This window comes from Eptatretus burgeri, chromosome 12 (assembly GCF_056783735.1).
Source record: "Eptatretus burgeri isolate ZD-2024b chromosome 12, Ebu_testis_v1, whole genome shotgun sequence".
NCBI classification, from domain to species: Eukaryota; Metazoa; Chordata; class Myxini; order Myxiniformes; family Myxinidae; genus Eptatretus; species Eptatretus burgeri.
Window position 1 is genome coordinate 15754384 of NC_140972.1, and position 27500 is coordinate 15781883.

The 27500-nt window shown below is 44.2% G+C and overlaps 1 protein-coding gene across 1 annotated transcript in view; it reads left to right on the forward strand.

Moving 5' to 3' along the window:
* The window catches only part of LOC147015154 (semaphorin-4C-like), a 214071-nt gene that overhangs the window by 179276 nt on the left and 7295 nt on the right, over positions 1-27500 (forward strand). The window contains exons 14-17 of the mRNA XM_085849661.1: positions 1576-1739; positions 4452-4513; positions 10578-11036; positions 17699-17914. Of these exons, the coding sequence (XP_085705787.1) occupies positions 1576-1739; positions 4452-4513; positions 10578-11036; positions 17699-17914 (901 nt within the window). The remainder of the gene's footprint in view (positions 1-1575; positions 1740-4451; positions 4514-10577; positions 11037-17698; positions 17915-27500) is intronic.

A 27500-nucleotide genomic window follows, 5' to 3' on the forward strand; every position in this document is an offset into this window, starting at 1 on the left:
AGGTAATAAACAAAAATGCAAGAGTTTTACCTTTTGAATTTATTCCAAAACGGTAAGGTGATTTTTTTTACAAAATAGCAAGGTGGGTGAGGTGAGGTAGACATATTATGTACCGTTTGTACTGTCCTCTGCCTAAATTGAAAACACAAGACTTAGCTCAGAGATGATGATGATGCTTCTATAGTGGGAAGGGTGTAGGTTAGAATGATGTGGATGTAGAACTTGCGACAGCTGTTGGTTCAGCTCGGTCCTGAGTGCCTCGTGGAATCGTCGGTAAATCCGCAATGATTTCTCCCAGACACCGATCCAATCAAAGGCTTCTTTTTTTTTCCTGTTTGCTTCTCGATCCAAACATTAAGCGCTTTTTTCATCCTTTCAATATGAGGATCACGGGACTGGAATGAGCCCTTTGTGCTTTGTAAGCGGGAATCCTTGCATGGATATTTGGCTCACATTTACACGCAGTCGATTCGTCGATGCCGCACTTTCACCTCTTGCCAACCTATCGAACAACTCTAATTTTTTTTCGCACAATGTCATTAACCCTTCTCAGCCTTTTGGCACAGTTAATTTTGTCCGTCGTTTTAGATTTGGGCACCATAATTAATTGTTGTGTGTCTATTTGATCTTGTCGATCTAGTATTACAGGATTTCTGTATGCCATTTCCTGTTCGATGACGATTCATTATTACACTCAACTTCATTCCGTATGCTGGTCCAATTACGAAAATTAAAGATGAGTGCGCGAGAAACAAGAAAGAGCTCATAGGTAATCGTACACGCGGATGCAAACGATGATTCGTCTCGGCAAAAAAACCACGATTGGCTGAAATGAAATCCCGCGAGAACGAAATCACAACACAATAGGTTGCCCACTATTGGTTGAACCCCGCAAGATTAGAACCCTCAATATTTATTGATTTACCGATATAATTTTAAAATACAATAACACAAGTCTGAAGACGACGATGGTTCACGAGCAATACCTGGAGAGGGGCAGTATATTGTGGAGATGTGAGCTCTAATTGGGTGGTGCGTTTTTATGGTTATAGGGGGAAACCTAACCAGTTTCACACCTATGAGAGGCTTCCTTCCAGGTCTTCAAGACAGCTGTTTACCATCACTCATATTACACCCATTCCAAAAACCATGATCTTTTATTCCCACATTAAACCCCCACCAACCCAAAGCCAACCTCTTTCCAAATTTCCAGTTTTTCCTTCCTGAAAGTTTGCTTTTGTATCCAAATTGTCCACCCTCTGCATCCTCCCCTACCCCTCATTCTTACCCACATCCCTTGTTTGTCCATTCCCGTCTCCATCTATTTTGTCCCTCGGCCTTTCTGTTGATGTTTCCACTATCTTTCTGCTGTTCCTTTTTGTAAACGCTGAGTCCTGATCCGTCCTGGGTTCTATCTCTTCCCACGAGCCTTGACTTTGCATACCAAAAAGTATGTAGAACTAATGAATTTTGGTAATCCAGATTATCATTTTCACCAATCAAATTTCCATTTAAAAATATGTTTTGAAACCTGAACACACCTCATTTCATACCGTTCTGTTTCCTCCCCCACAGAGCGTGCTTTACGTGGCATCGGCTTCCCAAGTGTTGCAGCTTCGGACGGCGAACTGTGCAACATTGAAGACGTGTGCCGACTGCCTGTTGGCACGAGATCCACATTGTGCCTGGGATACGTTATCAGGCCAGTGCCGCCATGTTGGAAATGCAACCGATTCCAAGTAGGTACAATGGTAATCGAGATTGCTGATGACATGGGACAAAAGTTAAAAAAAAAAAAAACAATTCTGCTTTGTTGTGCTCAACAAACGCGGACATGCTTTTGAGCAATGACTGAATAGCCTATAAATTGTGTGCTCACGATAACCCGTGCCGATTGAACAATGAACAAAATTGTTTCCAGGCTTTATTAACGCTCCTTTTGAGACCCACCCATGTGTACAGCTACCTTGTGTCTCAACATTGCTAATGAGACATTGCTATGTGTACGTTAGTCTACAGCGGAGTACTGTCTCGTGGATGAATATGTTTAACATGATCTCGATGAAAAGGAAACTTTTTTTCAGTTGTGCCTCTTAAGCATGTAGCTTCCCTTCACTTACCAGCAGAGCACTGTTCGCGGTATGTTCGTCGTGTACATGTAACACTTCATAATATTTCAATACGATCGAGGATGATGGATTTGACAACAACTTTTAGTTTGGATATTGCTGGACTTGTGGCACAATTCTCACCCGCCACTGTACTCTCGCCTGCCCCACTCTGATAAGCACTTTATGGGTTTTTCATTTGTGAATAGACAACCATTATCGGTGTAACAGAATTGACACCAAGTTTGGGAAACGTGATTCCTTACGAGCAACATGCTTGCTTTTGATCTGCGTGCGATTATTCTTGTGCCTCGGGTATATCATTTTACGACTACTACTACCGATCCAACATACCACACTGTGTTTGTTACAGGGTATAGGTGCTGCTGAAATAGTATCTTGGCAAGGGTTATGCTGCTGGTTTACCACTGCCTTTCCAGCAGTCGTTAGCGCAATAATTTGGAATTTGTTCAGTGTCGGCGATAGCTTGCCTACTCTTCACGAAGGACGCTGTGAGATACTTTACATCCATCAACTAATGTCGGCAGATGGCATGGCCAGGTTAACGTCCATCCGTTGATGAATTGCCCTACCTGCGAGGCACCAGGATGACAGTTTACAGCCTGGCTTTGATTCAAACCCAGGCTCGACGGCTTTGAGGCAGCTGTGCCTATCTCTAGGTTATCCTGCCAGACCACAACTACTACTACCTCTACTACCACTACTTTAACATCCCCAATTATTTCCACCTTGTTGCAGGCACAGCCAGGGAATGGTTTAAGCCCAGGTCCTTTATTAACCCGTTGACCGGGCCTGACGTTCTCCTCGACGCAGCATTCATTTGGAATTTGTTCAAGGTGCCTGCAATAACTCACTCGCTCTTCCCAAAAGACATCGTGGGATCTTTCTCATCCATCCACAACCAGTGCTGGCTGACAGGCCCTCCAGTTTAACATACACTTCCAATGGACAGCATGCACAATGCTGCCTCGAGCTGCAAGCGAAAGACAAACATGTAGCTGGGCTGAGATTCCAAAACAAGGCTAGACAGCCTAAATGTCCAAGGACAGGACAGCCAGAAAACAGTATCATTGCAGACAGTATCAAGCACAAAGTGGCATTTTCAGCATATTCTTGAAGGAACTTTGCTGCTACCAATCGTTTTTGTCAAAAATGACTACATCACCTGCAAAGTCCAGATGAGTCAACATGTGAGCTGTGTCAAGGCCGACTCCCCCAGCTGCTTTCCTTGTCTCTGGTCTCCATTGCTTAGTCAGTAACCGGCACGAAGTGTTGTCGGGAAGGTACACATCCCTGTCCATGCAATTCCGCTATTGAAAGCTTACGGTTCTGATGGTTTGTTTTGTCATCAGACTTGGCTGCGGTTGGTGAGCCAAACTGCTTTTTACAGGTTTACGACCTCTTTTGGGAACTCCATGTGCTTTTCTGACTTCCAGGCTGATCGGAGGTAACCAAAGGAGGGCAGTTTCTGAGTAAAGAAGAGAAAAGAGTTAAGATGGTAGTAAGGCAGGGGTCTTTCACTCAGAGAGTAGTTGATGCATGCAATGGTCTCTCTATAAAGTTAGTGGCAGCAGAAATTGTAGATAAGTTCAATTTTAATTAGATAGGTACCTGGAAGCATTTGCGATCGAGGGGTACAGGGATATTGGCAGGGATGGTAGGTAGCTGGGTATCGATGGGTGATTGCATCCCTGCGTCATAATTGGGAGGTCTGTGAGTGGGTCTCGTCAAAAGGTGTATGTGCTGTGTTTGTTTATTCCTCAACTTACAACTGTGCTCAGTTGTCAGCTGTGATGCCATTGACTTGATCAGATGTCAGCTGTGATGCCATTTGAGGTGAGGGAGGGGGAATGGAGTATGCGCCCACACACCAGAGACAGAATTTTGGCATCCATGGTTGGAGGTTCAACGAAAATTGTACAGTCAACTGTCCAATAATCTGTCCCATATATACTTCAGCTTTTATTTTCCGTCATCAATAAATGCCAGGTGAAGGCATGGTTGGTACCACGCAGTAGTCGTGCATGATGGCCCCACAACCTCATGTGAGTGGCTTGGTCTCCACTATTTGCCTTGTCTGACTTTTGGTGACACAACTAGGAGTGAACAGCAAGATTTGGTGCTCTGGCCAGCATAGCTCTCAAAATCGGAGGCATTCAAGCCCCCATACCACGCCAATCAAGGTTGCACTCGGTGGGGTTAAGTTTGGGGGGAAGATCATTGAGAAAGATCTCTTTGCAATTTGAATGCGTTGCTGTTACCGGTGCATTGCAAAAGGAAAAATCTCACCCCCCCTTTTTTTCTTTTTCTTTTTCTTTCCAGGAAGTGGAAGCAGGATGTGGAGAATGCGAATGTTGCAGAACTTTGCCCTCATGTAGCACGAGGTATTGTTATTGTTGTATTGTAAAAAGGAAATGTTTTCTGATATTTGTTATTTGGCAGCTTCGTACAATGTATTTTCTCTGGAGTTCTGTGCTTGAAATGACGATCTTATTTTGGAGCTTAAATTGAGAAATTATCTCGACTGCAAGCGTCTTCAACAAGGAAGTACTCGTACAAAGGCTTTGGCCCTTCCTCGTAAATATCACACGCACTGGACATCTCAATTTTGATGTGGATATACAGTATAGGTTTCTGACTTTGTCGCAATCTGCTGGGTTTTTAAAATTTATTTATTTGTTTATTTTGTCATTCCCTTACTTTTGAAACGAAGCAAGATTTTCCTGAAAATAACAGATCGAAGATGTGCATTGTTCCACAGAGGTATCCAAGCAATTGAATACGTCTACGGAGAAATCAATTCGATTGGCACTGATACGCTCATCGCCGATTGATCAACCGGAGCAGGACGGTGAACAAAACCCTGCAATCCATATTGCTAAGTCGTGTACATGATTCTGTGCTTCGTGTTGAACCCTTTATCAAGCTAGCTCGAATTGTCACGTTAAAGGCCCCCTCTGCGCTCAAGTGCATCCATTCCATTTATGCAAATACTTTGGTAAAACTAAGCTCTTCCTGCTCGAACATTTTTTTTTCTTCTTCCACCAAATCAGATCCTGCTGACACTGTAATGATTGTCCATTGCCGGCAGAAGGAACTTTTGTAGAGCTGGTTGTCCATTCTTTTGCGGAGACATTCAGCCATTTGTCCATCCTGCTAGTATAATCTTGTGAATGTGGTGCCTTTTGCAGAGAAGCGACATTTTGGCTGTGTTCTGACCATGTTCAAAATTGCTTGTACAGGTAGAGAATGTACGATAATAGATAGAAGTTATATGTGGCTGTAGCTGTTGTTGTTCGTCTTTCGGCTGCTCCCGTTAGGGGTCGCCACAGCGGATCATCCGTTATGATCCACATACTGATTTGGCATAGGTTTTACGCCGGATGCCCTTTCTGATGCAACCCTGGTCACCTCTTATGACACAGGGATAAGGATTGGGTTTCGCCATGATTCCGGGCTGTCCGACACCCTCTCATAGCGTGGCCCAGCGCAGAGCTCCCGTCCTCAAGCGATCCTCCAACCCAAGCCTCCGAGTAGCCGGATTACAGGCGTACGCCACTACGCCCGGTTATATGTGGCTGTAGCTATGTCACCTATATTCACTTGTCGGTTGGTCATGGCACTGAGCAATTGTATGTGCTCAATTTTTCCCTTCACTCGTCGATCTGTTGTGACATTTACCAATTGGGTGTGCCTGGTTTTCGTGTTTTTAAAGGTGTGCCTAGATGGGCACACTGACCTGGAGACAAACCTTTAAGAATGAAAATAATTAAATATGATATATTATCATCATCACACCATTTGAAAGCCTTTATCCATGAGCAGGGTGTCAACATTTTTGTGGGCTCCAATCATGGTACCCTTTCTTGTGGCAATGTTTTTATGGTCGGATGCCCTTCCTGACGCCAACCCTTTAGTCGCCTTCGACCCTGCAGGGATAATTACCAGTATACTGGTGCTCATTTCGCCGACCTTCGGAAGGATGACAGGCTGAGTCAACCCCCCCCCCCCTGATGCTAACTCTGTGGCCAGTGGGGCTCGAACTCAGGACCCCGAGGATCCCAAGCCACCGCCTTAACCACTAAGCCACACCAGGCTCATAAATATCATATATGATGAAATGTTTAATTAACATGTTATTGTTTCCATCGGCACCATTTGTGTCAGCAGAAAACATCATCACGATAGACATCACAAGAGTGTGTTGCAAGCTTTGATTGCGATCACATTGGTTGTGATCAATAACATTAATTTTTTAAAATGACAAAAATTATAAAGTGCATTTCCAAGAATGCACCACAGCACATTGCCCACCGCAGGTGACCCGCTAATGGGGTCATTATTGAGACGTTCTGTGCAGTTGGCTCCATAAAACATCATGAATGTTATTTCGAATTAACGATCAGGTCAAGTCCAGAGACCATCACAAATTGCCTTTCCGTCGTGCGAGGACTTCCAACAGAAGTTTATTGTAGCTACAGTGCCCCTGTTAGAGCTCATACAAAACCACTGAATTGTTTGTTTCGACTTCCACTGAATGAAAGGCTTCAGTGTTTACGTCATTTCAGAGAAAACACACATTCAAAAACAATTCTTGGGAAAAATGCCAGGGGCATAGAAAGGGCCACTTTATATGGTATGTGCCATGTGGCAAACAATAGAAAAGAAGGGACATTCCATGGCTTGTAGAAAATGCCAGATTCCAGAAAAGAAGGAACATTTAATTCTAAAAATCTTGTGTACATGCTGTACCACCCTTGTGTTCGAAGGAGGAACCAAGTTATGCTCTATAGTGGGGCAACTTAGCTAAATATAGCATAACAATTGTGCATTTTGTGAGGAAAGCACCAAATTTGGCACACGAGTAGCCTATTGTATTATGAACAGATTTGGATATTGGGCCATCACAAAATTTTTGATGGCAGTGGAAAATGGCTGCCACAGCCATCAGCGGCTGAATTTGAGATGGCCCATTATCCAAATCTGTTCATAATATGATAGGCTACTGGTGTGCCAAATTTGGTGCTTTCCTCACAAAATGCACAATCGTTATGCTAAGTTGCCCCACTACTAGAAATGTTCATATATGTCCTTTCTTTCTTTCCCCTTATTGTCTATTGTTTGCCCCATGGCACATACCATATAAAGTGGCCCTTTTCTATGCCTCTGGCATTTTTCCCAAGAATTGTTTTTGAACTTTTCCCAAGTCCACTTTTACGGTGTCCCAAAACTTTGCGATGTTCCTAATTATGCGGCTGCCGGTAACTTTGAAGTCTCAACAAGTGTCCCTCTATTCATATTCAAAATTTCACGAACTTTCATCCAACGGTTCATAAGTTATGAGCCCTCGCGTTTGACTATTTCTACTACCAGAGTCAAAATTTTTACATGTCCTACTTTTTGGGGTTCACCCCGATGAGCAAAAATAGGGGCGATACCCCTGGGTGCTCACCTGGTAGAATAATGTTACAGAGGAGGAAGTCAGTATGGGACGGAATCAGCAAAATGTACCGACAAACCAATGTTATAGCAAATACCTAATTTGGGGGGCAAACCCCACCCCAGGAAACCCTCTTAGACCCAGTTTTTTTTATCTTGCCAAAACGAAGTTTTTGCAAGATATGTTAGTCAGCTTGTATGTTTTTTTTTTTTTTGTTATCTTGCCAAAACGAAGTTTTTGCAAGATATGTTAGTCAGCTTGTATGTTTTTTTTATTTATTATTTTTTATTTTTTGTTTGTTTGTTTGTTTGTTTGTTTGTTTGTCTGTAATCACGTATAAAAAATTCTGCAGAGCACAGTTATCATTGGAAATTTTTGTAACTTCGCATATCAGAGGCCTATAGAGGTCCCTTTCAGCGCATAAAATTTTGAAGGTCAAGGTCAAAGGTCAAGGTCACTTTGTCACAAATCAGGGGAGTCAACGAAACCCTTATTTTTTGAGTAATTTTGATCGGATCGTCTTCAAACTTCATGGGAATATAGTTCATGGTCTGGCACTCAGCTGATTAATTTTTGGTGGCGATTGGCCTTGACCTTCATGGTTAGCGCCTGAGGTCAAACATATTTGACCCTAAGGTCAAATTTTCAAGTTTTAGGAACCATATCGTGTAGTACCTCAAAATGAACACCTCGATGAGTGCTTTCTAGATATGTCAAGCTTGAGACATTATGATGTCATTTGGTGATGTTATGAGGCAAACGCATATTTTTCATGGTTACTCTGTAGAACGATTCTCATCGGAATCTCTCGTAGGCAGATATTCCTCAAGGAGACGCTCCTGGTGGATAGCAGCTCTGTTCACCTCAGTGTGACCTTAAAGAAGTCACACGTGGTCACCTTTTGGCAAGATACGGGTCACCCTGTGGGTGACATTGGTTTTATTTTGTTTGTTTGTTTGTTTGTTTTTTGTAAATGGCATGAACAAACTTTGGTAGATCATTGGTGATGAAGGTTATGGTCAGGTTTCATCAAAATTGTGTGTGTGCTTTTGGAGAAGAAAGCAAATACTTATTTTGGAGGACACCGGAGGACATTTTGGGGAAGCTTGGCCCAAGTCTTTCATGAACTGGCTGACCTTGCCTGGCTTTCGACTAAAGTTGGAGCAAGAATTTGTTATTTGTTCAGGGTGCCCGGCGATGGCTCGCCCACTCTTCACGAAGGACACAGTGGGATCTTTAACGTCTATCAACTAATACCGGCAGGCGGGTCACCCAGTTTAACGTCCATCCGAGGGATGGCATACACATTGATGAATCACCCTGTCTGTGAAATGCCGGGATGACAATTTATGGCCGAGTCGGGATTCGAACCCAGGCTAGCCAGCTTAAAGGCGAGTGTGAGTACCTTTAGGCCATCCTGCCAGCCTGTCACATGCACATACATAATAAAGCTACCCAACATTCCCACCAATATCCCTGTACCCCTCTATCCCAAATACGTCCAGGTACCTGTCTAATTCAAATTTAAATCTTTCTACTGTTTCTGCTGCCACAACCTTTCCAGGGAGACCATTCCTTGCATTAACTACTGTCTGAGTGAAAGACCCCTGCTTTACGACCATCTTAACTCTCCTCTTATTTACTCAGAAACTATGGTCCTGGTGCTGTCCGTCTATTCTGCTGAAAATCCCTTCCTCACTTGTCTTGTCTCTACCCTTCATTATCTTAAACACCTCTATCGGATTCACTCATAATCATCTTTATAATGTAAAAAGGGCCTGTCTCCTTTAGCCTCTCTGAGAGATCAGTCGAGCAAGGCCCGGAATCAATCCAGTCGCTCTATGCTGAAACTTCTGTCTGGCAGCTGTGTCCTTCCTCGGATGTGGTCGCCAAAAATGGCATATGATATTCTTGATGAGGCCTCACGAAATTCCTCTACAGAGTTAAAACATCTTTTAATTTACAATTTATCCACCTTACAAACACAACCTAAAACCCTGTTAGCTTTACCTTTCGTTGCCTGGAACCGTGCTGCCTGCGTACCTCCCGCATCTATTACCATCCCCAGGTCCTTCTCGCTCCAAGACTACCCCTTGCATTATACAATCAATATTTTCATTGTTCTTACCCAACTGCAGCACCTTACGTTTCCTGGTGTTAAACGGAATCTGCCAGTCTTTTACCGAATATTGGAAGCATAACGCTGGCACAACCCCTCCAAGTCGTGTTTTTAAAGTTCATAATGCACTTTGATGATGCAAACGTTGTCCGTGTAAAACAAAGCTGTTGCCACGATGATCCGTCTTTAACCGCACTGCGACCCTTGTAAATGCTCAATTCTTTTGATTACACGAGCAAATTGTCTGAGTGAATCCCGCACGGGATTTTAAACGGGGTCGGGATGGGGGCGGCAAAAATACAAATGGCATCTTCTGTCATCGAGCTGGAAACCTGGGAGCAACAATTCCCATTTATTGCCACATTTGATGCAATTTAAATGCTCTCATGACGAGGAGGCGCTCCATTTGAAACTTTTTGTTCAACATATGTTGCTTTTTGATACCAAGGGTCCGTCATATAAATGTGTATCGGTGTCGAAGCCAGCGATCAATTGTAAGTTAGGAGGAGGAGGAGGGTAAGGAGCAGCTTTTGATAATCTTTTATTTATTTATTTTTAAACTCATGATGATTCGGTGTTTAGACTGTTGTTTAGACTGTGTGACATGTCATTTGCTCTGCATGAAATGATTCGGGAACAAAAATCCATGAGTTGGAATCGTCGTGAATTATACTTGTCACCTCATCAGCTATGTGTTGACACCCATCCTTCAGTTATAGTCTTAACAAGGACCGCATATTTCATGTGAGCTCTCATTGATGGCTTACCACACGGAAGCCTCTCGGGGTAAAGTCTTCTTATCATGTAAAATAATCCATTCTAATGTGATGTTTTATCATCCATGGTTATTGTGACATTCCCCCCCCCTCCCCTTGTACTTTTCCAACAGAACCCAAATATGTCAAAAAGAAGATCATTCAGAAAGGTGTGGCTCTTTATATGCCCTGCTCACTTCAATCTCACCTGGCCAGCATAGTTTGGGAGCGAGATGACAAGCCAATTCCCAACAACGACAAACATTACGAGGTGTTGCACAATAAAAAACTGCTTACCACAGCACTTGTTATCAAGTCCCCAGAACCCAAGCACAATGGAACATACGTGTGCTGGGCTGAGGAAGGCCAATTTCGCCAGCAAATTGAGGTCTATGCTGTGAGCCTCCCTCGGGTGCCACCTACCACCACCCCTCAAGCGACGACGACGACGACGACGATGAGCACAACTCTTCGGACAACCAACACGATTGTATCGACCGCCACTGCGCACGTGGCCACAACTGCAAAAAACCATCAAGTCCACTCCAGTTTGGATGAGATGCAGAATCCAGTCACCGATATCCCCACAACAGGTAGGCAGGTTCCTAATCCAAAGATGATCCGGACCGACATCTCTTTAGAAAAAGATAATACTGATGAAGTTAAAGTTGAACAAGCAAATATGGGCTTGCTTGTGGCCTTCGTCATCTCGCTTGCCGTAAACGTGGCCCTCGTGCTGCTGGTGCTGCAGCAAGCTCGAGAGTGCAAGAAGCAGGTAGCCCGGCTCGTGCAGTGCGAGATGCCAGAGACATCCTACGGACGGGAACATCGAGCTTCTGGCATGTCCATAACCGACAACCCGTCGCTTTGCAAAGCATCTCATCATTTATCGATAGAAGGGGAGAACAAAGCACCACTGATGATGGAAAATGAATCGCAGGCATGAGCAGGCACATTTTGTGATTATCTCCTTCTTCTTTTCTTATCCCGGACCTTGGTCAGTTCCAAAGTGATGCCATCATTGAACTTGCCTCGAAAGGCCTATTTTGTCTCGTGGTATTGGCTGTTCACGAAGGGCTTCCATTTTGATAATGATGTTATTGCTCAGAATGGAACCTAGCTGTAATGAGTGTATATATATACATAAAGGGTGACAAATTACTTTTTGTTTTAACTTTACAACGGTAATGTCACTTTTTTGTGGTACTATGAGGGTGGAGAGGGGAGGAGTGGGGGAAGGGGGAAAAGGGGGGGGGGTCACGGATGGACTATTGAGCGTCATAAGATTACGTAAGCAAATGGCCGGCGTGCGAGCAAAGCACCTGGTTTTTAACGAGTTGATTTTAATTGCTGCTTTATGCTGTGAATATTTTTGATACACTTTTGGAGAAAAATGCACAGGTGTTTATTTTGTGCACCTTTGTTTTACATACTTTGTTTTTGTGAAACATTACAGACATCGAGAGTAGGGGGGGCGAGGGGGGTACAAATTGGAACAACTTTCATAACACTACATTTGTGGAACAGTACAAACAATACTGTACGTACGTGCCGGTCATCTTGAATTCAAATTTTCAGGATTTTTTGGTAAAACTTTTGCTTTATTCCTTTTTCTCCTCTTTTTTTTTTAATATTTTTAATTTTAATTTTTTATTTTAATTCCTTTTTGACTCGTTCTTGTTAGAGTTGTTTGTGCAGTGTTCATCCATTAATAACGTTTTCCCGAAATTCAAAATGCGTGTCGAGAAAGCAACAGGCAAACTGCAAATCATTGGCAGTGATGAGACGGTTTATCATTTTCTATTTTCAGTAATAATGCCTCTGAGCATTGATCTTTGGGATATGAATGTGTTTTGGTTTTTGAACATTTAAAAAAAAATTTCATTTCATTTTATTTTAATTTTATTTTGATATAAATGGTCGATGCACTACAGGTTACACCATAAATTTGTGCCTAACACGATGTTCATATCTTTGAAACCACAGCTTGAATGCAACGGCAGTTCTTGCTGTACATTACTGCGTTTTAATCTCAAAATAAAATATTTTTTCCACAATTTTGGGGATTTTATTTGGGGCTTTATTTCTTTTTATATTTTATTTATTTGCTATTATTACTTCCGAAATCTAAAGCTTTTGTAAGTATATTGATGACTTCCGTCATCTGTTTGTGTGTTTGTTTGTGTGTGCGTTTGTGTGTTTGTTTGTAGGCACGATAACTCGAGAACGGAAGAAGCTACCAATGTCAAATTACACCACGTGATTCAGGAGGGTGATGGCTAGCGCTGATTAGATTTTGGTCAAAATCGGTCAAAGGTCAAGGTCACGGTGAGGTCAAACATTCGATTTTTGATGGTTTGGTACAGATAACTCGAGAACGGAAGAAGCTACCAATGTCAAATTACACCACGTGTTTTAGGAGGGTGATGGCTAGTGCTGATTCGATTTTGGTCAAAATCGGTCAAAGGTCAAGGTCACGGTGAGGTCAAACATTCGATTTTTGATGGTTTGGTACAGATAACTCGAGAACGGAGAAGCTACCAATATCAAATTACACCACGTGATTCAGGAGGGTGATGGCTAGTGCTGATTCGATTTTGGTCAAAATCGGTCAAAGGTCAAAGTCACGGTGAGGTCAAACATTCGATTTTTGATGGTTTGGTACAGATAACTCAAGAACGGAAGAAGCTACCAATGTCAAATTACACCACGTGTTTCAGGAGGGTGATGGCTAGCGCTGATTAGATTTTGGTCAAAATCGGTCAAAGGTCAAGGTCGCGGTGAGGTCAAACATTCGATTTTTGATGGTTTGGTACAGAATCATCGTACAAACTTCTGGTTTGCGTCGCTCCCTTCTCTAGAGACAGCTTTTATTAGACAAGGTCAGAGGTCAAGTTGACGATTTCTTAACTGCTATGTCTATGACTGCTTGTTTGTTTATTTTGATTTGAGTTACTTTGGCTTTCAACAAAGGTTGTGGGTGGGTACCTGTTGATTCACTGTAGAATTGTTCATATGCATCGATTCTTTAATATTCCTTGACATCAAGAAGTGCCTTTGAGTAATGTTCTCGTGAATAATGTACTTGGGATTTCAGGCAACCGGCCATTGGTCCATTTTCACTGTAGGTCGATATTATCACGTGACTTTTATATGATCTTTGGTAATGTAGTCGCATTTTGTCCCACATTTCCGTATAGCCAGGACCAGCCTGAGCCATCGAAGCTAGCCTGGCTCTAGCCAGGCTTTTCGACTGGGAAATACAAATTTCCCTTTCATTCAGTGGCATCTGAACGATCCATGCAATGATGCAGGAAGTTTGAGTAAATGTGATGCATCCCAGAAGGGAAGCATTGTGCTGTCTTATTATTCACATGCTTTTGAAAAATATGGGGGGGGGGGGGGAGGGGATATTGTAATCGGCTCCGTCTGTCTGTCTGTCTATCCGTCCATCATGCTATCTCCTAAACGGTTTGGTAAAAATGCACCAAACTTGGAGTTATGATTACCACATGGGCACTGAGGTGTAGGAGCAGTCATATTTGATCCCGCCCCCCGAGGCGGGGTCAAACGATCAAATACCGAAAAATGAAATTACAGGCCCATTTTAAAACATTGCTTGATGAAACTTTGTATATACAATCATCATTGGGGGAACACTTGAAATATGCAACAATATTTTGGATTTGACACCAGTTCATGCCCCAGATAGTGGGGACTTGGGGTCACAGGGTTCAAAAACATGTTGTTTTGTTTTGTTTTTTTAAAGTTTTGTTTTTTTAAAGAAAACTCAAAATTTGATATTGGGTCATTCCTGGTGGAACTTTTTGCCATTTTTCAATGTTGCTTTAGGTGGGGATTTGCGATGGTGTCACCATCGACTTCACTCTAGTTAGGAAGGCTAATTAATGGGCTGGCAGGAAGGCCTTGAATCTTTCAAGAAGGCCATCCCCTATGATGATGCCCTTCTGCCATAAGGCAGACTGAGATAGAAGGCATTGGCTTTAGGGTCTCTCTCTAGCAGGTCTCCGAGTTTTCTGGCACTTGTGTCCGGAAATGTCCTGCCATCATCTGAATCATCTCGAGCAGCTGTCGCATGCATATATGTCTCTGTTAACCTCCCCTTCTTGACTGGCAGCAGCATGCTTGGTTCTATCTACCTCTCTTCTTCTCTCTGTACAAGTATCTAATCCCTCCTTCCATTTCCTTTTCCAAAAATGTATGTCTTGGACAGCTGGAAACCAGTCACTCTCTTTGATGTTGAAACTTTTCAAATATTTTCTCACTTTTTCCCCTCCATCTGAGCTTTGTTCCATGTGCCTGGTGGCATTTTTGCAACCTTCCGAATCGGAGTTTCTTTGGAATACAACCATCATCCATCCAGGCAAAGTGGCCGAGCCAACGGAGCCTCCTGGCTGCAATTGCATCTTCCAATGATTCCTCCATCCTAAACATTTTAGCTGTCTATAGACTTCTCATGTGCCCTTCTCGTTGCTGAGTCTTGGTAACTCCCAAAATGCTCCCGAGGTATCGCTTATGCAAAACTTCAAGTTTCCTGGAAGCGTTTCTCTTTGTAGCCCATGTCTCAGCTCTGTACAGCACTACGCCATGCAAGCACCACTGCACGGGAGAGCAATCTCTTTGTTTTCAAAGTAAGGTCACTGTGCATAAAAAACAGGTCTCTACAGTGCTCCAAAGACTCTCAAGGCACGAGCAAACCTGTTCTCTATCTCCTTCGAGATGTCTCCACGTGAGTCAATAATTGACACCAGATATCCAAATTCACTCACCATCTCGATTGCTTCTCCAATGTAGATTTCCATACTTTTACAGTGCTTTCCAAAGCCCCTGTCGAGGAATTGAATCGCACACTTTCCTCGGGTCCACAAACAGCATGCAGATCTTGGTGATGTTCTCTGGCCTTCTCCATGAACAGTCTTACTCAAAATATCATGTCCACGCAACCTCTTCCACTGCGAAGCCCACATTGGGAGTCTGAAAGAACTTCCGCAACTACCTTTGGTAACCTTTGGTAACCTTTGGATTAATTTAACAAATGGCTTCCCTTTCATATCAGGTAAACTGATTCCATGCCAGTTATCACACTGCTTGAGATCTCCCTTCTTTGGTATTAGTAGCAACACTGCATCTCTCCACTCCTCTGGGACTCCTTGGTCATTCCACACTTCCTTGAACAAGTCTAAGATGTAATCCATCAAGCCAGCACAGTACTTCACCATGCCAGGCAGAATACCGTTTTGACCTCCTGCTTTCTATCCTCTCGGTCTCCATTCCTTCTAAAAGTTACTCTTCCGTGGGTGGTTCACTTATGTCATCTCTCACTAGGTGCTGGATAGCACTGAATAGCACATTCATCGAAGATGCTCCTGATGTTCAACACTGCTTTGAAGTGGCTGTGCCATTGCTGAAGTGACGGGATTGGGCCCACGCATAGTTGGCCATCCTGTTTCCTGATTGCTGTTGGTTTAATTGGTCGGAAACCAGCTCTTCCTTGCTGAATCACTCAGGTCTTTCCACGCTCCTCTTACCGAGGTGCCTCTCTCTCTCTCTCTCTCTCTCTCTCTCTCTCTCTCTCTCTCTCTCTATCTCTCTATCTCTCTCTATCTCTCTATCTCTCTCTATCTCTCTATCTCTCTCTCTCTCTCTCTCTCTCTCTCTCTCTCTGTCTCTCTCTGTCTCTGTCTCTCTCTGTCTCTCTCTGTCTCTGTCTCTGTCTCTGTCTCTGTCTCTGTCTCTGTCTCTCTCTCTCTCTCTCTCTCTCTCTCTCTCTCTGTCTCTCTCTCTGTCTCTCTCTTTCTCTCTCTCTCTCTCTCTCTCTCTCTCTCTCTCTCTCTCTCTCTCTCTCTCTCTCTCTCTCTCTCTCTCTCTCTCTCTCTCTCTCTCTCTCTCTCTCTCTCTCTCTCTCTCTCTCTCTCTCTCATCATTTTTTGCTATTCTCACTTCTTCAGTTACCACTATTCCCTGGATCAAGTACCCCTGCCTGTCACTGTGATGTTTGGTCTTCAACCATTGAGCAAACAATATGTTGTGGTTGGTGATTAACTGCTTCAATTCTGTGAATGTTTCTTGGGACCAGTCTGGTTGTTTCCTTTTCACCCATCCCAAAACCTTCGTAGCTACCTTTGTCAGGCTGTCTCTGATGATCTCCCATTTCTTGGCTGTATCACTGTCACTGTTCCATGCATTCGCAACTGCTTCGGTAACAAACCTATTATATTATTTTCTTTTATTTACTTCACTCGAAACTGTGATTGCATACCTCCTTCTTACCTTCACTCTCACAACCTTTCTTGGCACCAGCAATCTCAATTGTGCTCTCGGCAGCAGCTTATGTTTGGTCCAGCAGTCCGCTGCCTGCAGAACTGTAACGTCGCATCACCATATTCTCTGGTCTTGTCTCGTTGTCACATATATCACATATACATACTGTGTTCGGTGCCACATTCTACTTCCTGGGTGTTGCCATGTGTATTTACGGATGTTCTTCTTCTCAAACCAAGTGTTCATATTGGCAAACTCATTTGATGCACAGTAAGGCAACAGCTCTTCTTCACTTCTGTTCACATTCCCAACTCCATGATACCCTCTCACCTTATCCCAAGTATGATAAACACCAAGTTTATCGCCAGTACCAAGTCTGGAGCTACTATCACTCGTTTATCACAGCTGCCAGGACGGCCTAGACTTTAGAGTTATGCACACTCACCTCGAACCTGGGTTTGAAGCTCGACCGAGCTATAAACCGTTATCCCGGTGTTTCACAGTCAGGCTGATGGGTCAACGTGGGTGCCGTCCCTTGGATGGACGTTAAGCAGGCAACCCATCTGGCTCATGATTTGTAACGACTAATCAAGTCACTGAATTGATTAGTGAACATTTTTTGACATTACTACTACGGCGAGTGCGAAACGAACCTTTGTATTCCTGGCATATTGGAAGTAAGTTATGATTAGTGCTGGGAGTAATCGGTGGTAATCCAATGTTGGTTGCACTTTACAAACTTAGTGTGGCTATGATTACCTCTGTTATCCGTTGGCAATTGGCTCTTGCCTCGTCATCCCTTGCTATTGCAGGAATCTGGCTCTATTTCCATTGTGCCTAAGATTTTCAGATCCACACTACTCAACATGTGTTGCTGTTGAACATCTCAAATGTCCAGACGGCTTTCCCACTTTGTTCATTTTTATCGTATTTCTTCCTTGCTTCCTTTTTCCTCTTCCCTTTCTTCATGCAGCCTTGCCTGCAGATACTGCTGCCCCTTGTTCTGCTTGTCCTTGCTGCTCTCGACCTGTTCTCTCTGCCTCTTCGCCAAAGCCTTCGGCTGTACCCAGAATCTCTAGGCCCAAGAATGTGCGCCCTGTTCCCATTCGGCTCCTGCCGCCTCTCTTGGTCGAACAGAATCAGACTCTCTGTGACTCTCACCAAGTGCTGCTGATCTGCCGAGCAGCCGGTGAGTCCCCAGAACCTTTTGGCACTCCTAACTTGTCTAGCATTTGCCTCACACCTCATTTACATATTTTTACATTCAGCTGTAACTGCTAAGGGGCTTTGTGGCCTTATATGTGAGGTTCTAAGTCAAATATAGCTGTAGAGAGTTCTACAAGCCTGACTTCTGTCCCACACCCCACCCTCTTTTTTATGATGAATATCCACTTCCCCCACTTCCAAACCAACTATTACACTTGGCCGTTTCATTTAGCTTGGTCCACCATGGTGGAATTGGTGGGGAGTACTTGTAAAGGGTCCTTTAACATGCCTTGGCAGTCAAGGGCAAAATATAAATGTGAAGATGCAGCACGGAGATGGATGAGAACGAGCTGGACATTGCAGAGACAACATTGAGACCATTTCCTTGTTTTTTTTTTTTGGGGGGGGGGTTTGGATATAGTCGAGGCACGTGGAAGAGTTAGAATTGGTACACTGAATGGATCAGGACACAACAGAACAAAAGGGACAGTTGAATGAGATAGGGGGTTGGGGGGGGGGACACCAACAGCAGAGTCAAAGGCCAATATGGAGGCAGACTTGGACAAACAATGGGTGTGGGGAGGAATGAGGGGCAGGAGAGGATGAATATGGTGGACAAGGTGAGTACAGAAGGAAACTCTCAGGAGGGAAATTTGGAAGGAGGAGGGATTGGGGTAGCCTGGTGTTGGCTCAGTGGTTAGGGTGGCGGCTTGGGATCCGAGGGTCCTGAGTTCAAGCCTCGTTGCCCGCTGAATTAATTCACCAGGGGGTTGACTCAGCCTGCCATCCTTCCGAGGTCGGCAAAATGAGTACCAGCTTGCTGGGATGACCGAGTCATTCAAGTATCCTGCGTCAGAGTGGCGACCTGTCCAGGATTGTGCCCAATAGCCAAGGAGACTGCTTCGGCAGCACCAACGCTCTGTACAGAGTATGGTCCCAATGGACTGGACTGGGATTGGGGTGGGGGGTGTTAACAAGGGTAGAAAAGATCATGGTTTTGGATTGTGGACAATTTGAGATGGCGGACAACAGCTATCTGGAAGACCTGGGAGGAGAAATGAGATTGAAGAGAATGTGGAAGTTAGTTCCACAGGTTGGAGAAAACAGCAACAAATGAGGTGAGTAGTGGTCGTGGATTTAGGTAGTTTAATCAGAAGGAAGCGATAATGGACCGTGTGTGCCCTGCAAAAACATGGAGGGGGGGGTGGTACAAAGCACGGAAAGAACAGAGGGTGCAAGACCAGAAAGGAAGCGGAAGAAGGACGAAAGACCACCGACCCGCCTGCAATGGCAGAGTGATAGACCCATAGACTCACCTTCATCACAAAATATTTCAATGATCTTTGAGGCCGTGGTTTCCATGGCATCAAGTTGAGCAAGGTGTGAGGCAGGGCAGCCAGCCCAGAATGGAGCAGTACTCCATCAAGCTGCGGATGAGGATAAGATTTCAGGTGTGCCAAGGAAGGACTTTGTACAACGGGGAATCTCAAGGGCTGCTTTGGAGGCTAATGGAATGTGGTTTGCGCAAAATGTGGGTTTGTCCAAATGTGGTTTGCCTGTTAAATCACGGATAGATCGGGTGCAGCAGTTTCACCAGTGGTTGTCACGTCCAGTTTTTGATGATCTGAGAGAGAGCGGGAATCATCTTCCCAGTTAAATCCGAAATAGCTATATACTCCATATGAGTTGCTGCTGACCATGCCTCCGTCTTGATCCTCCAGGCCACTGCACCCGTGCCAGCCATGCCATGAGGGGAGACACTATTTCTCCTGTTCTCCTTTCATATTTTCTACTACCCTGGCTTAATGGTTATCTATTCATTTGCAAGCCTGTCTTTAAGATTACTTATTCTGTGTTGTCATGTCAGGGCTTCGTGCCCTTGTAATTAAGTCATTCATTTTGGATGTAGCCTATGACTGCTGGTTGCATAATTGCTGTAAGTGGCTATACCACTGATGCAGTGCCTCCTGTAGGTTAGGGCAAGAATTTGAAATTTTGCCAGCGTGCCAGCGATAGATCGCCAACTCTTTGCGAAGGACACTGTGGGATCTTTAACATCCACCAACTAATGCTGGCAGATGGGATGTCCGGTTTAACCTCTATCAGAGAGACAGTACACACTATGATAAATCCCCCTACCTGTGAAACACCAGGATGACCGTTTATAGGTTGGGATTCACACTTAAGCTAGACAGCTTAGAGGTCAGCCATGATAAGAGATTTAGGCTTTCCAACTTCTCGGCCCCACTGTTAGCTATAGCCTCGACTGGGTCGACCATAGAGCAAAGCTGACCTCAAAAGTTTAGTCACAGACCCACTGAAAATCCAATATGCCAAGTCATTCCTTGAAAAATCGTAGCTACTCGGAGTCTACAAGGCTGTTGTCCATAGCTCAATTGAATACTGCTCTCCGCTATGGACTGGCACCCCAGCATCACATCTCTCTCTCTTAGAATTTGTGAAATCTAAAGTTCTCAAAATTATTGCCATCTTCCACGATGAGGCTGACTCGAAGGGCTGTTGCTCTCGCATTGCACACGGGTCAGTGGCTTCTGTGTATTTTTTTGTTAATGCCTCTCCACTAGTCTAACTCGGTCCGGTCTCTCAGCCATCTGATCCTCCCAAGTAAATGGAGGATGCACGTGTTCTTGCTGCAAACCTCAATTCTAATATAATCTTTTCTCCCGTTTGTCGATTGGCCTTTCGAGTGTTGTTCAATCGCGCTCTTGATTCCAGAAATTTGAGAAGGTGATGCACAACCACCCCTTCCCAGCCTTTAATCTTTTCTACCCCCATTAACCATACCTAACCTAACCGAACTCTCTTACTTGCCGGTAACTATTTCCTCCTCCTTCGCGCTCCTCTTTTCCTGTCCTTCCATCCCTTCGCTTCCCATCTCCAACTTGCCACACCGTCAGTTCTTTGTCACCTCATTCTTCTATGAGCCAAGATGTCGTATATTTATTTAAATCAGTTTCTGGACCTTCCCCCTGATGTTTGCTTGCTGCTGTTTCAACTCCTTCCACCGAACTGTGTTTGCCCGTGAAGTTAAAGGTATATTTGTCTCATCGATATATGCTGAAAAATTGGAAATCTTCAGCTAAATTGCAAAAAAAAGAACATTTTAAACATTCCATACTTCAAAAAGTCTGGCCAAAAATATGTCAGAAGTTAAGATCTCTCGGTGGAGCGATACGATTTAAATTGGGCTTGATCCACCTACACAAATCGGCTATTTTGTCCGCAATTCTCGCTGTTAGCACATCGCAAATGGCTGTATCGTTCCTTTGGTAAGTTCTTCAAAATAGTTCCTAAGATTTGCATTGAATCGGTCATAGCAAATAAAATCAGTCATTTAAATATCCCATTACAAGTTTCTTCTAAGTAATTATGCGTCTTCGTGTACGTGTCACCCAGAGACCAAGGTGGCGCATTTGTACGGCAGTCACTGCGACGGTCTCCGCAGCCCGCTGAGCCGTGTAAACCGTGCGTCTTGCAATTCCAGTGTCCGCTATCACAGTCCGTCTAACATTTGCGTCTGCCGACCTTGGGTAGTCTCTCTGGTCCCGGAGGCAGATGTGGATGGATATGTTAAAACGGATCCTTGGCAGGAACACAAACTCGTCTCCTGAAGCTGAGGGACATACCTCCACCCTGACAAATCCACTGCTGAACTTGTAGATACACACGTTGGCCAAGACAGCTCACTGCTGCAGAAGTAGGTGGCAAGATATTAACCCGGACAAATGTAGCGTTCGACATCACTTTACTGCATCTCAAAATATCTAGGCCTTCTGTTCGAGTGCCTTCTGCTATCGCAGCTTAACTTATGCTTTTCTAGTAAATGCTTCAGCTTGGTGCTTGAAACGAAGGTCACTTTTGAGTTTCTTCAGTGCTATCTATGCACTTGCCGATTCCAAACAAATGAGGTGTGTGTCGTGTGATGGCATGCCTAAAGGGCAATAGGTAACAGACTTCAGGTCCAGGTTTCTGCTGCTTCATCCACTTTATGTTGCACATTCACCTTTTCTTTCCAACAATTGGTTGGGAGTCGGACTTGAAGAAAATATCATACGAGATGAGGTCTTCATGGTAGCAAAGGAGCACAAGGAGGTTGGCTTGTCTTCTCAAGCTAACACGGTCACCAGATCCGCTGAAGATGTTGCTGCGGGTTGAACAATGCGCATGCTGCATCACCAATAGCCTGTAATGTGCATCCAATTTCTTCCGATATGGCTGGCAGGATGGCTTGGAGGTACGCACACTCGCCTCTAAGCTGTCCAGCTTGGGTTTGGATCTCAGCTCAGCTACAAACTGTCATCCTGGTGTTCCACAGGTCAGGTATGGGAGCATGTGCCAGAACAGCACGTCGCTGCGTCCACTTTCTGCCGGTACTCCAGGGGCCTCCGTCTGGCCATCCCCCAGGCAGATGCCAGGCCCATCCCCATCTCCTTGAGATGATGGTCAACCTGCTGCAACCATGAGGCACGTGATCGGCCCACTGGCCTCCTCCACTCATGAGACTCCCTCGCTGAGAGAATCTGGTGAGCAGGATCAGCATCAGGAAAATGAGCCACGTGTCCATACAGCCGCAGCTGACGCTCACGGACTATGCAGGTAACAAATCTCATCCGAGTCTCTCTCAGCAACCGCTCGTTGGACACAAAATCTGACCAGCGATAGCCAAGGATTCTCCGAAGACACCTGGTACCAAAGGAATTAAGTCTCCGTCTCAGATCCTTGGTCAGAGTCCAAGTCTCGCATCCATAGAGCAAGACTGGAAGTACCAAGGACCTGAAGACTTGGACTTTCGTCCTCCCGCACAGGTACCGGCAGCGCCACACCCCATGATCCAGTGAATCCATGACTCCCCAGGCCCGACCCAGACGTCAATTGACCTCTGACTCGCAGCCAGCAGAGACATGAATATCACTGCCAAGGTAAGTGAATCTCTCCACGACCTCAACATCCTCACCACAAACAGACACAGACAGGACAGCAGCATCCAAGATGTCACCAAAAGCCTGGATCTTAGTTTTGACCCAAGAAACCCATAATCCCAGCGGCTCCGACTCCTCATTCAGCAACTCGAGGGCCCCTAAAAAGATATCTAAAGTCTCCGCAAAGATGACTGCATCATCTGCAAAATCAAGGTCCAAGATCTTGACATTCCCAAACGATGCACTGCAGCTTGATCTCTCTGACATCCTCCCTAGAATCCAGTCCATACAAGTGCTGAAAAGTGTGGGGGCAACTACACACCCCTGACGAACTCCAGTAACAACTGGAAATAAGTCAGAGATGGTACCACCACACTTCACAGCACTCTCAGTACCAGAGTAGAGTTCAGACATCAGATCGATCAGTTTTGGTGGCACCCCACGAATCCTGCTGGGTGGCCATATCCAAACACCCCCCTCACCAGAAAACCTGGTGGGGGAGACGATTTAGTCGCCTACAACCCGACCATGGAACAGGTTAGTACAGGTTTACATGGTACCTGTAGCAGGTCACAGATCGAACCTGACCTGACAATTCCACAGGCAGTGATTCATCAATGTGTGTGCCGTCACTTGCATGAACATTAAACGCAATCCCGTCTGCTGGCTTTAGTTGGTGGACGTTAAAGGTCCCATGTTGTCCTTTGTGAAGAGGAGGCGATCTATCGCCGGCACCATGAACATATTCCTTCCCTAACCTAAAGAGGGAATTTCATCAGTGGCACAGTCCCACCCTCAGCCATTGTTTCTACCCCACAACCTTGTGTTGCATACAAAAGAAGAAGACTTTCTTCCACCCTTTTGTCGAGAATATGGATGAACCATTGTTGGCGGTGTTGCCCAGGAACTGATTTAACCTCTGCTCCAACAGCGTGTGCTCTTTTGTGGATGGGCTCATTGAGTATCCCTAAAATATAATTACACAAATTGAGTATTTCTTTGTGACATCCTTTACTTAAATTGCAGACTGATACAGAAGTGACATCTTGTGGCCACGGTATGCACTGCCACAGAGAACCACCATCTAACAAATCCTGTATCACTTCTGATGCTTGCAGCATCTCACAGTCTCCTCGATCCCAGGTTCCATCCGCAAGTGCTGGCTCGTCGGCCTCCATGAGACCAGTCGATTCAAACAGTGAAGGGGGAAATTTGCACAGTTCAAATGAGATCTCAGAAATGTCATCAAATTGTCCCATTATAATCTGCAGTACTGAGATCCTGGAAAAGGAGCTGAGGATCAACTTGTACTCTCGAGTCTCCATTTATCTTCACCGTTGTCTTGGTGTTGAGAGTACCAACACTCTGCTTGAGTGTGTAGTTTTGTACATTTTGATTAATCATCGTCTTGAGGACATAAAGCCAAGATATTTAAAAAGTGTTCTATGACCATGTGACCTATTAATTATTTGTGAACACCCTGAGATCCCCAAGTCTTGGGGAACGTGGATGAAATTTCCCTTCGATCTGTCGAGCCATTCTGGAGTAGAGTATTTATAAAGGTTTATTATTCAAAAAAAATCACAGCTGCCAAACCATGTGACCGATGACTTCATCAATTCCCCCCCCCCCAATCATCCAATCATCCAATTTAGCCTTTCAAGATCCTCAAAAATTTTCATTCTGATTGCATAGAGCATTCGACGTATGCAATTATGACGTCATAATGAAGCTACCTATGAGATCATCAAAAATCACACTTGTTTCCCATGGGGAGTGCTTCGTATATGCCAAGTTTCGTTTTTTTTTTTTTCCATGGAGCGGTTTCAGAGATTAGTGGTCCATAGTTTTTTTTTTTCTTTTTCCAACACGGCTACCACACCATGTGACCTATGATGTCATAATTATCATAAAAACATTCTACATTAGTCGCACCTATGGTGAAAATTTTGTGTCAATCGGATAAACGGTTGCAGAGAAAACAGAGAAAATTAGCATGGGCGGACGTACTTATGTACGTATGGACCAACCCGAAATCACAATGTCTCGGGCAACTTCGGCAGCGGAGGCATAAAAATGCGCAAATCCATGTAGGAGAGTTCCATGAATTTCACAAATCACTTTATAAGAGTTCTATGTGCAAATCATCACTTGACAAGAGTTGAGACATTTTGGTCACAGTTCATCTCATCTAATCATCCTCATCTCCGCTACCTTCATGTTCAGATGGTTCGGGAGACCTGAAAGTCGATTTACCTCTCCCCTATAAAGCATTTGTCCTTGAACTCTTTTAATATAGCACAGGTTTTCTTGTACAATCATTAATTATTTATTGTATTTGTATGTGCTCCATCATTCTCCTTTCACCAAGTCCTCTCAGACATCTTGTGTAGCATTTGCGGAGTCACCTGTGCAAAAGCGGCCATGACTGCAGCACTCAATTCTTCAATCATCATACGCCGGTTTGTCGACACTTTCTCCTGAATTAAGCCCCACAAAGAGTTTGTCTGGGGTCCTCAGATCTGGACTACGTGGTGGCCACACTGGAGTAGCCGGTGATGTTGGTGATACTCATCCAATCCATCATTGAGGAGGAAGGGAGGTGGGAGACATTTATGAGTGGTAAAGTGACTTTCAAGCCACCTTGTACATCTGCCTCTTCCTCCATGAATTCATTCTGAGAAGTTGCCAGGTTTCCTGAACGTTTACAATAAATAGTACAAGAGGGTTCTGCTGTCCTGCAGCTGCATGAAGCCCCTGGCACGAGGCTTTTCAGAAGCAAACACATGCCTTAACTTCCATGAGTTCTGGAGCTCATGTGACTTTGATCCCAGTTTCAGGTTGGAGGACTCCACTTTGCAATTTCCATGCAAATTTCATGACATCGAGAGGTGGCTGATCTTTCCGATTTGCTGCCGTCCAGAGAATGCATTCGAGATGAGCTTGAAGGATGTAGCATTCTAATGCAGGTTCTGTTGGTTGGGAGTGTTTTGTTGGGGAGGCATGGTCGATTTTCCACTGAAAATATGATTGCACAAGTCCTCTAGGGCCAAAACCTTCTTTCTACCGCGGAGACTATACGTAATAACCCTACCAGCATTCAGAACTTCTTTAAAGGCAGCATCTAACCCTCCAAGGATGTGCAGCTGGAGGTTTCTGTGCTTTTTTGATGGCAGTGATTCCAAAAGCTTCAGCCTTCTTGAAAGGGTACGAGACAGTGTCGCATTACCACATGCAGCCCCTAGTTTCCTGAATGACGTGTTTATGTCTATGAGTGAGCCATCAAACTTCTTCATCTGGATGGAGACATCAGGGTTTTACCACTTCCACACAAAGCAGATCGGGAGAACAAAAGTGTCATTGACCTCAGCATTGACTTGGATATTCTTCTTGCCTTGCTCCACAAGGAGATTTTCATGCGAGATCATGTTCACATCAACCTCCTCGTATCCGAACAAGCAATACGCCCTCTCCAACCATGTGACCTTTTTCTGATGCTACGTTGTTACAGAGATGCTTCATGAGTTCCTTTTTGCTGGATGTGTTATTCATGATGACATACCTGCGAGGTATGAGAGTTTGCATTGTCATCTTCATCCCTTCCGTATTCTTGTAACAAACCATCAGAATTCAAAATCCGACACGTACGCATTTTAATGGCTTTTTTTTTTATTTGTGGCCAAGTTTAAGCAGTTGATTAATTAAACACATAATAGGTCTGCAGAATAATTTCCATTTCATCTCAAGCCAGTTACATTTCATTTTGTCAATTATTGCAACAATAAGAAATTCAAGATCATTGGAATCTCCCCGCGATGAAGCTCGGGTCTATGGCTTGCCTGAGAGTCAGAAGTAAATGTCAGCCAGGAACAACATTCCACAGGTTATGCCACATTGCCATCACATTCAGAGAGAGTGGGTCTCCAATTAGAGGCACTTCTGTGAATTGAATTTCAATTTTTCAAATGATGAACGTGACAGTGAAACTTTGATATTTGCTTAATGAACATCGGTTTTGAGTACTCACTTGTCAGTCGCATGTATCAGCAAAAACGACTGCATGAGCCATTTAATTATCTTGCATCATAAAGGATGAAAGGTATTAAATTACTGAAGGTAAGGTTAGTTTATCTTGTTTGTAAACTTTGGCATGAATATCACTTCAAGAACAGTAAGATAGACATTCGAACAAAAGTAGTCTTTCCTCCACTGAAAGCTAGACTTTACATAAAAAGGATGAGTAGCTGCTTGAAAACCACTGATAGGGAAAGGTATCCAACCAAAAATTGTTGAAATGGAAAACAAACAAGCTCAAATGAGCTAAGATCCTCGTCCTCTTAATGATGACGTCATAAAAACGAATATGACATCATTGTGATGTATCAGGTTTGCGATAAATTATTATCTGTGGTAATGCCCGGCTTGATTCCCGCAAACAAAATTCAAACGGCTTGCCTAGTTTCGGAGATAATGTTATTGGCCATTTCCATTAGCGGCGATATTATGACGTTAACTTTTTTTTTCTCGGAAGAATTTCCAAAATCAGAGATGGTTACTGCCTGTGCGTGGGCTTTCTGCATATACACGGCAAGTTTCACGAAGATCCGATGAAAACTCTGGATTGTGAAA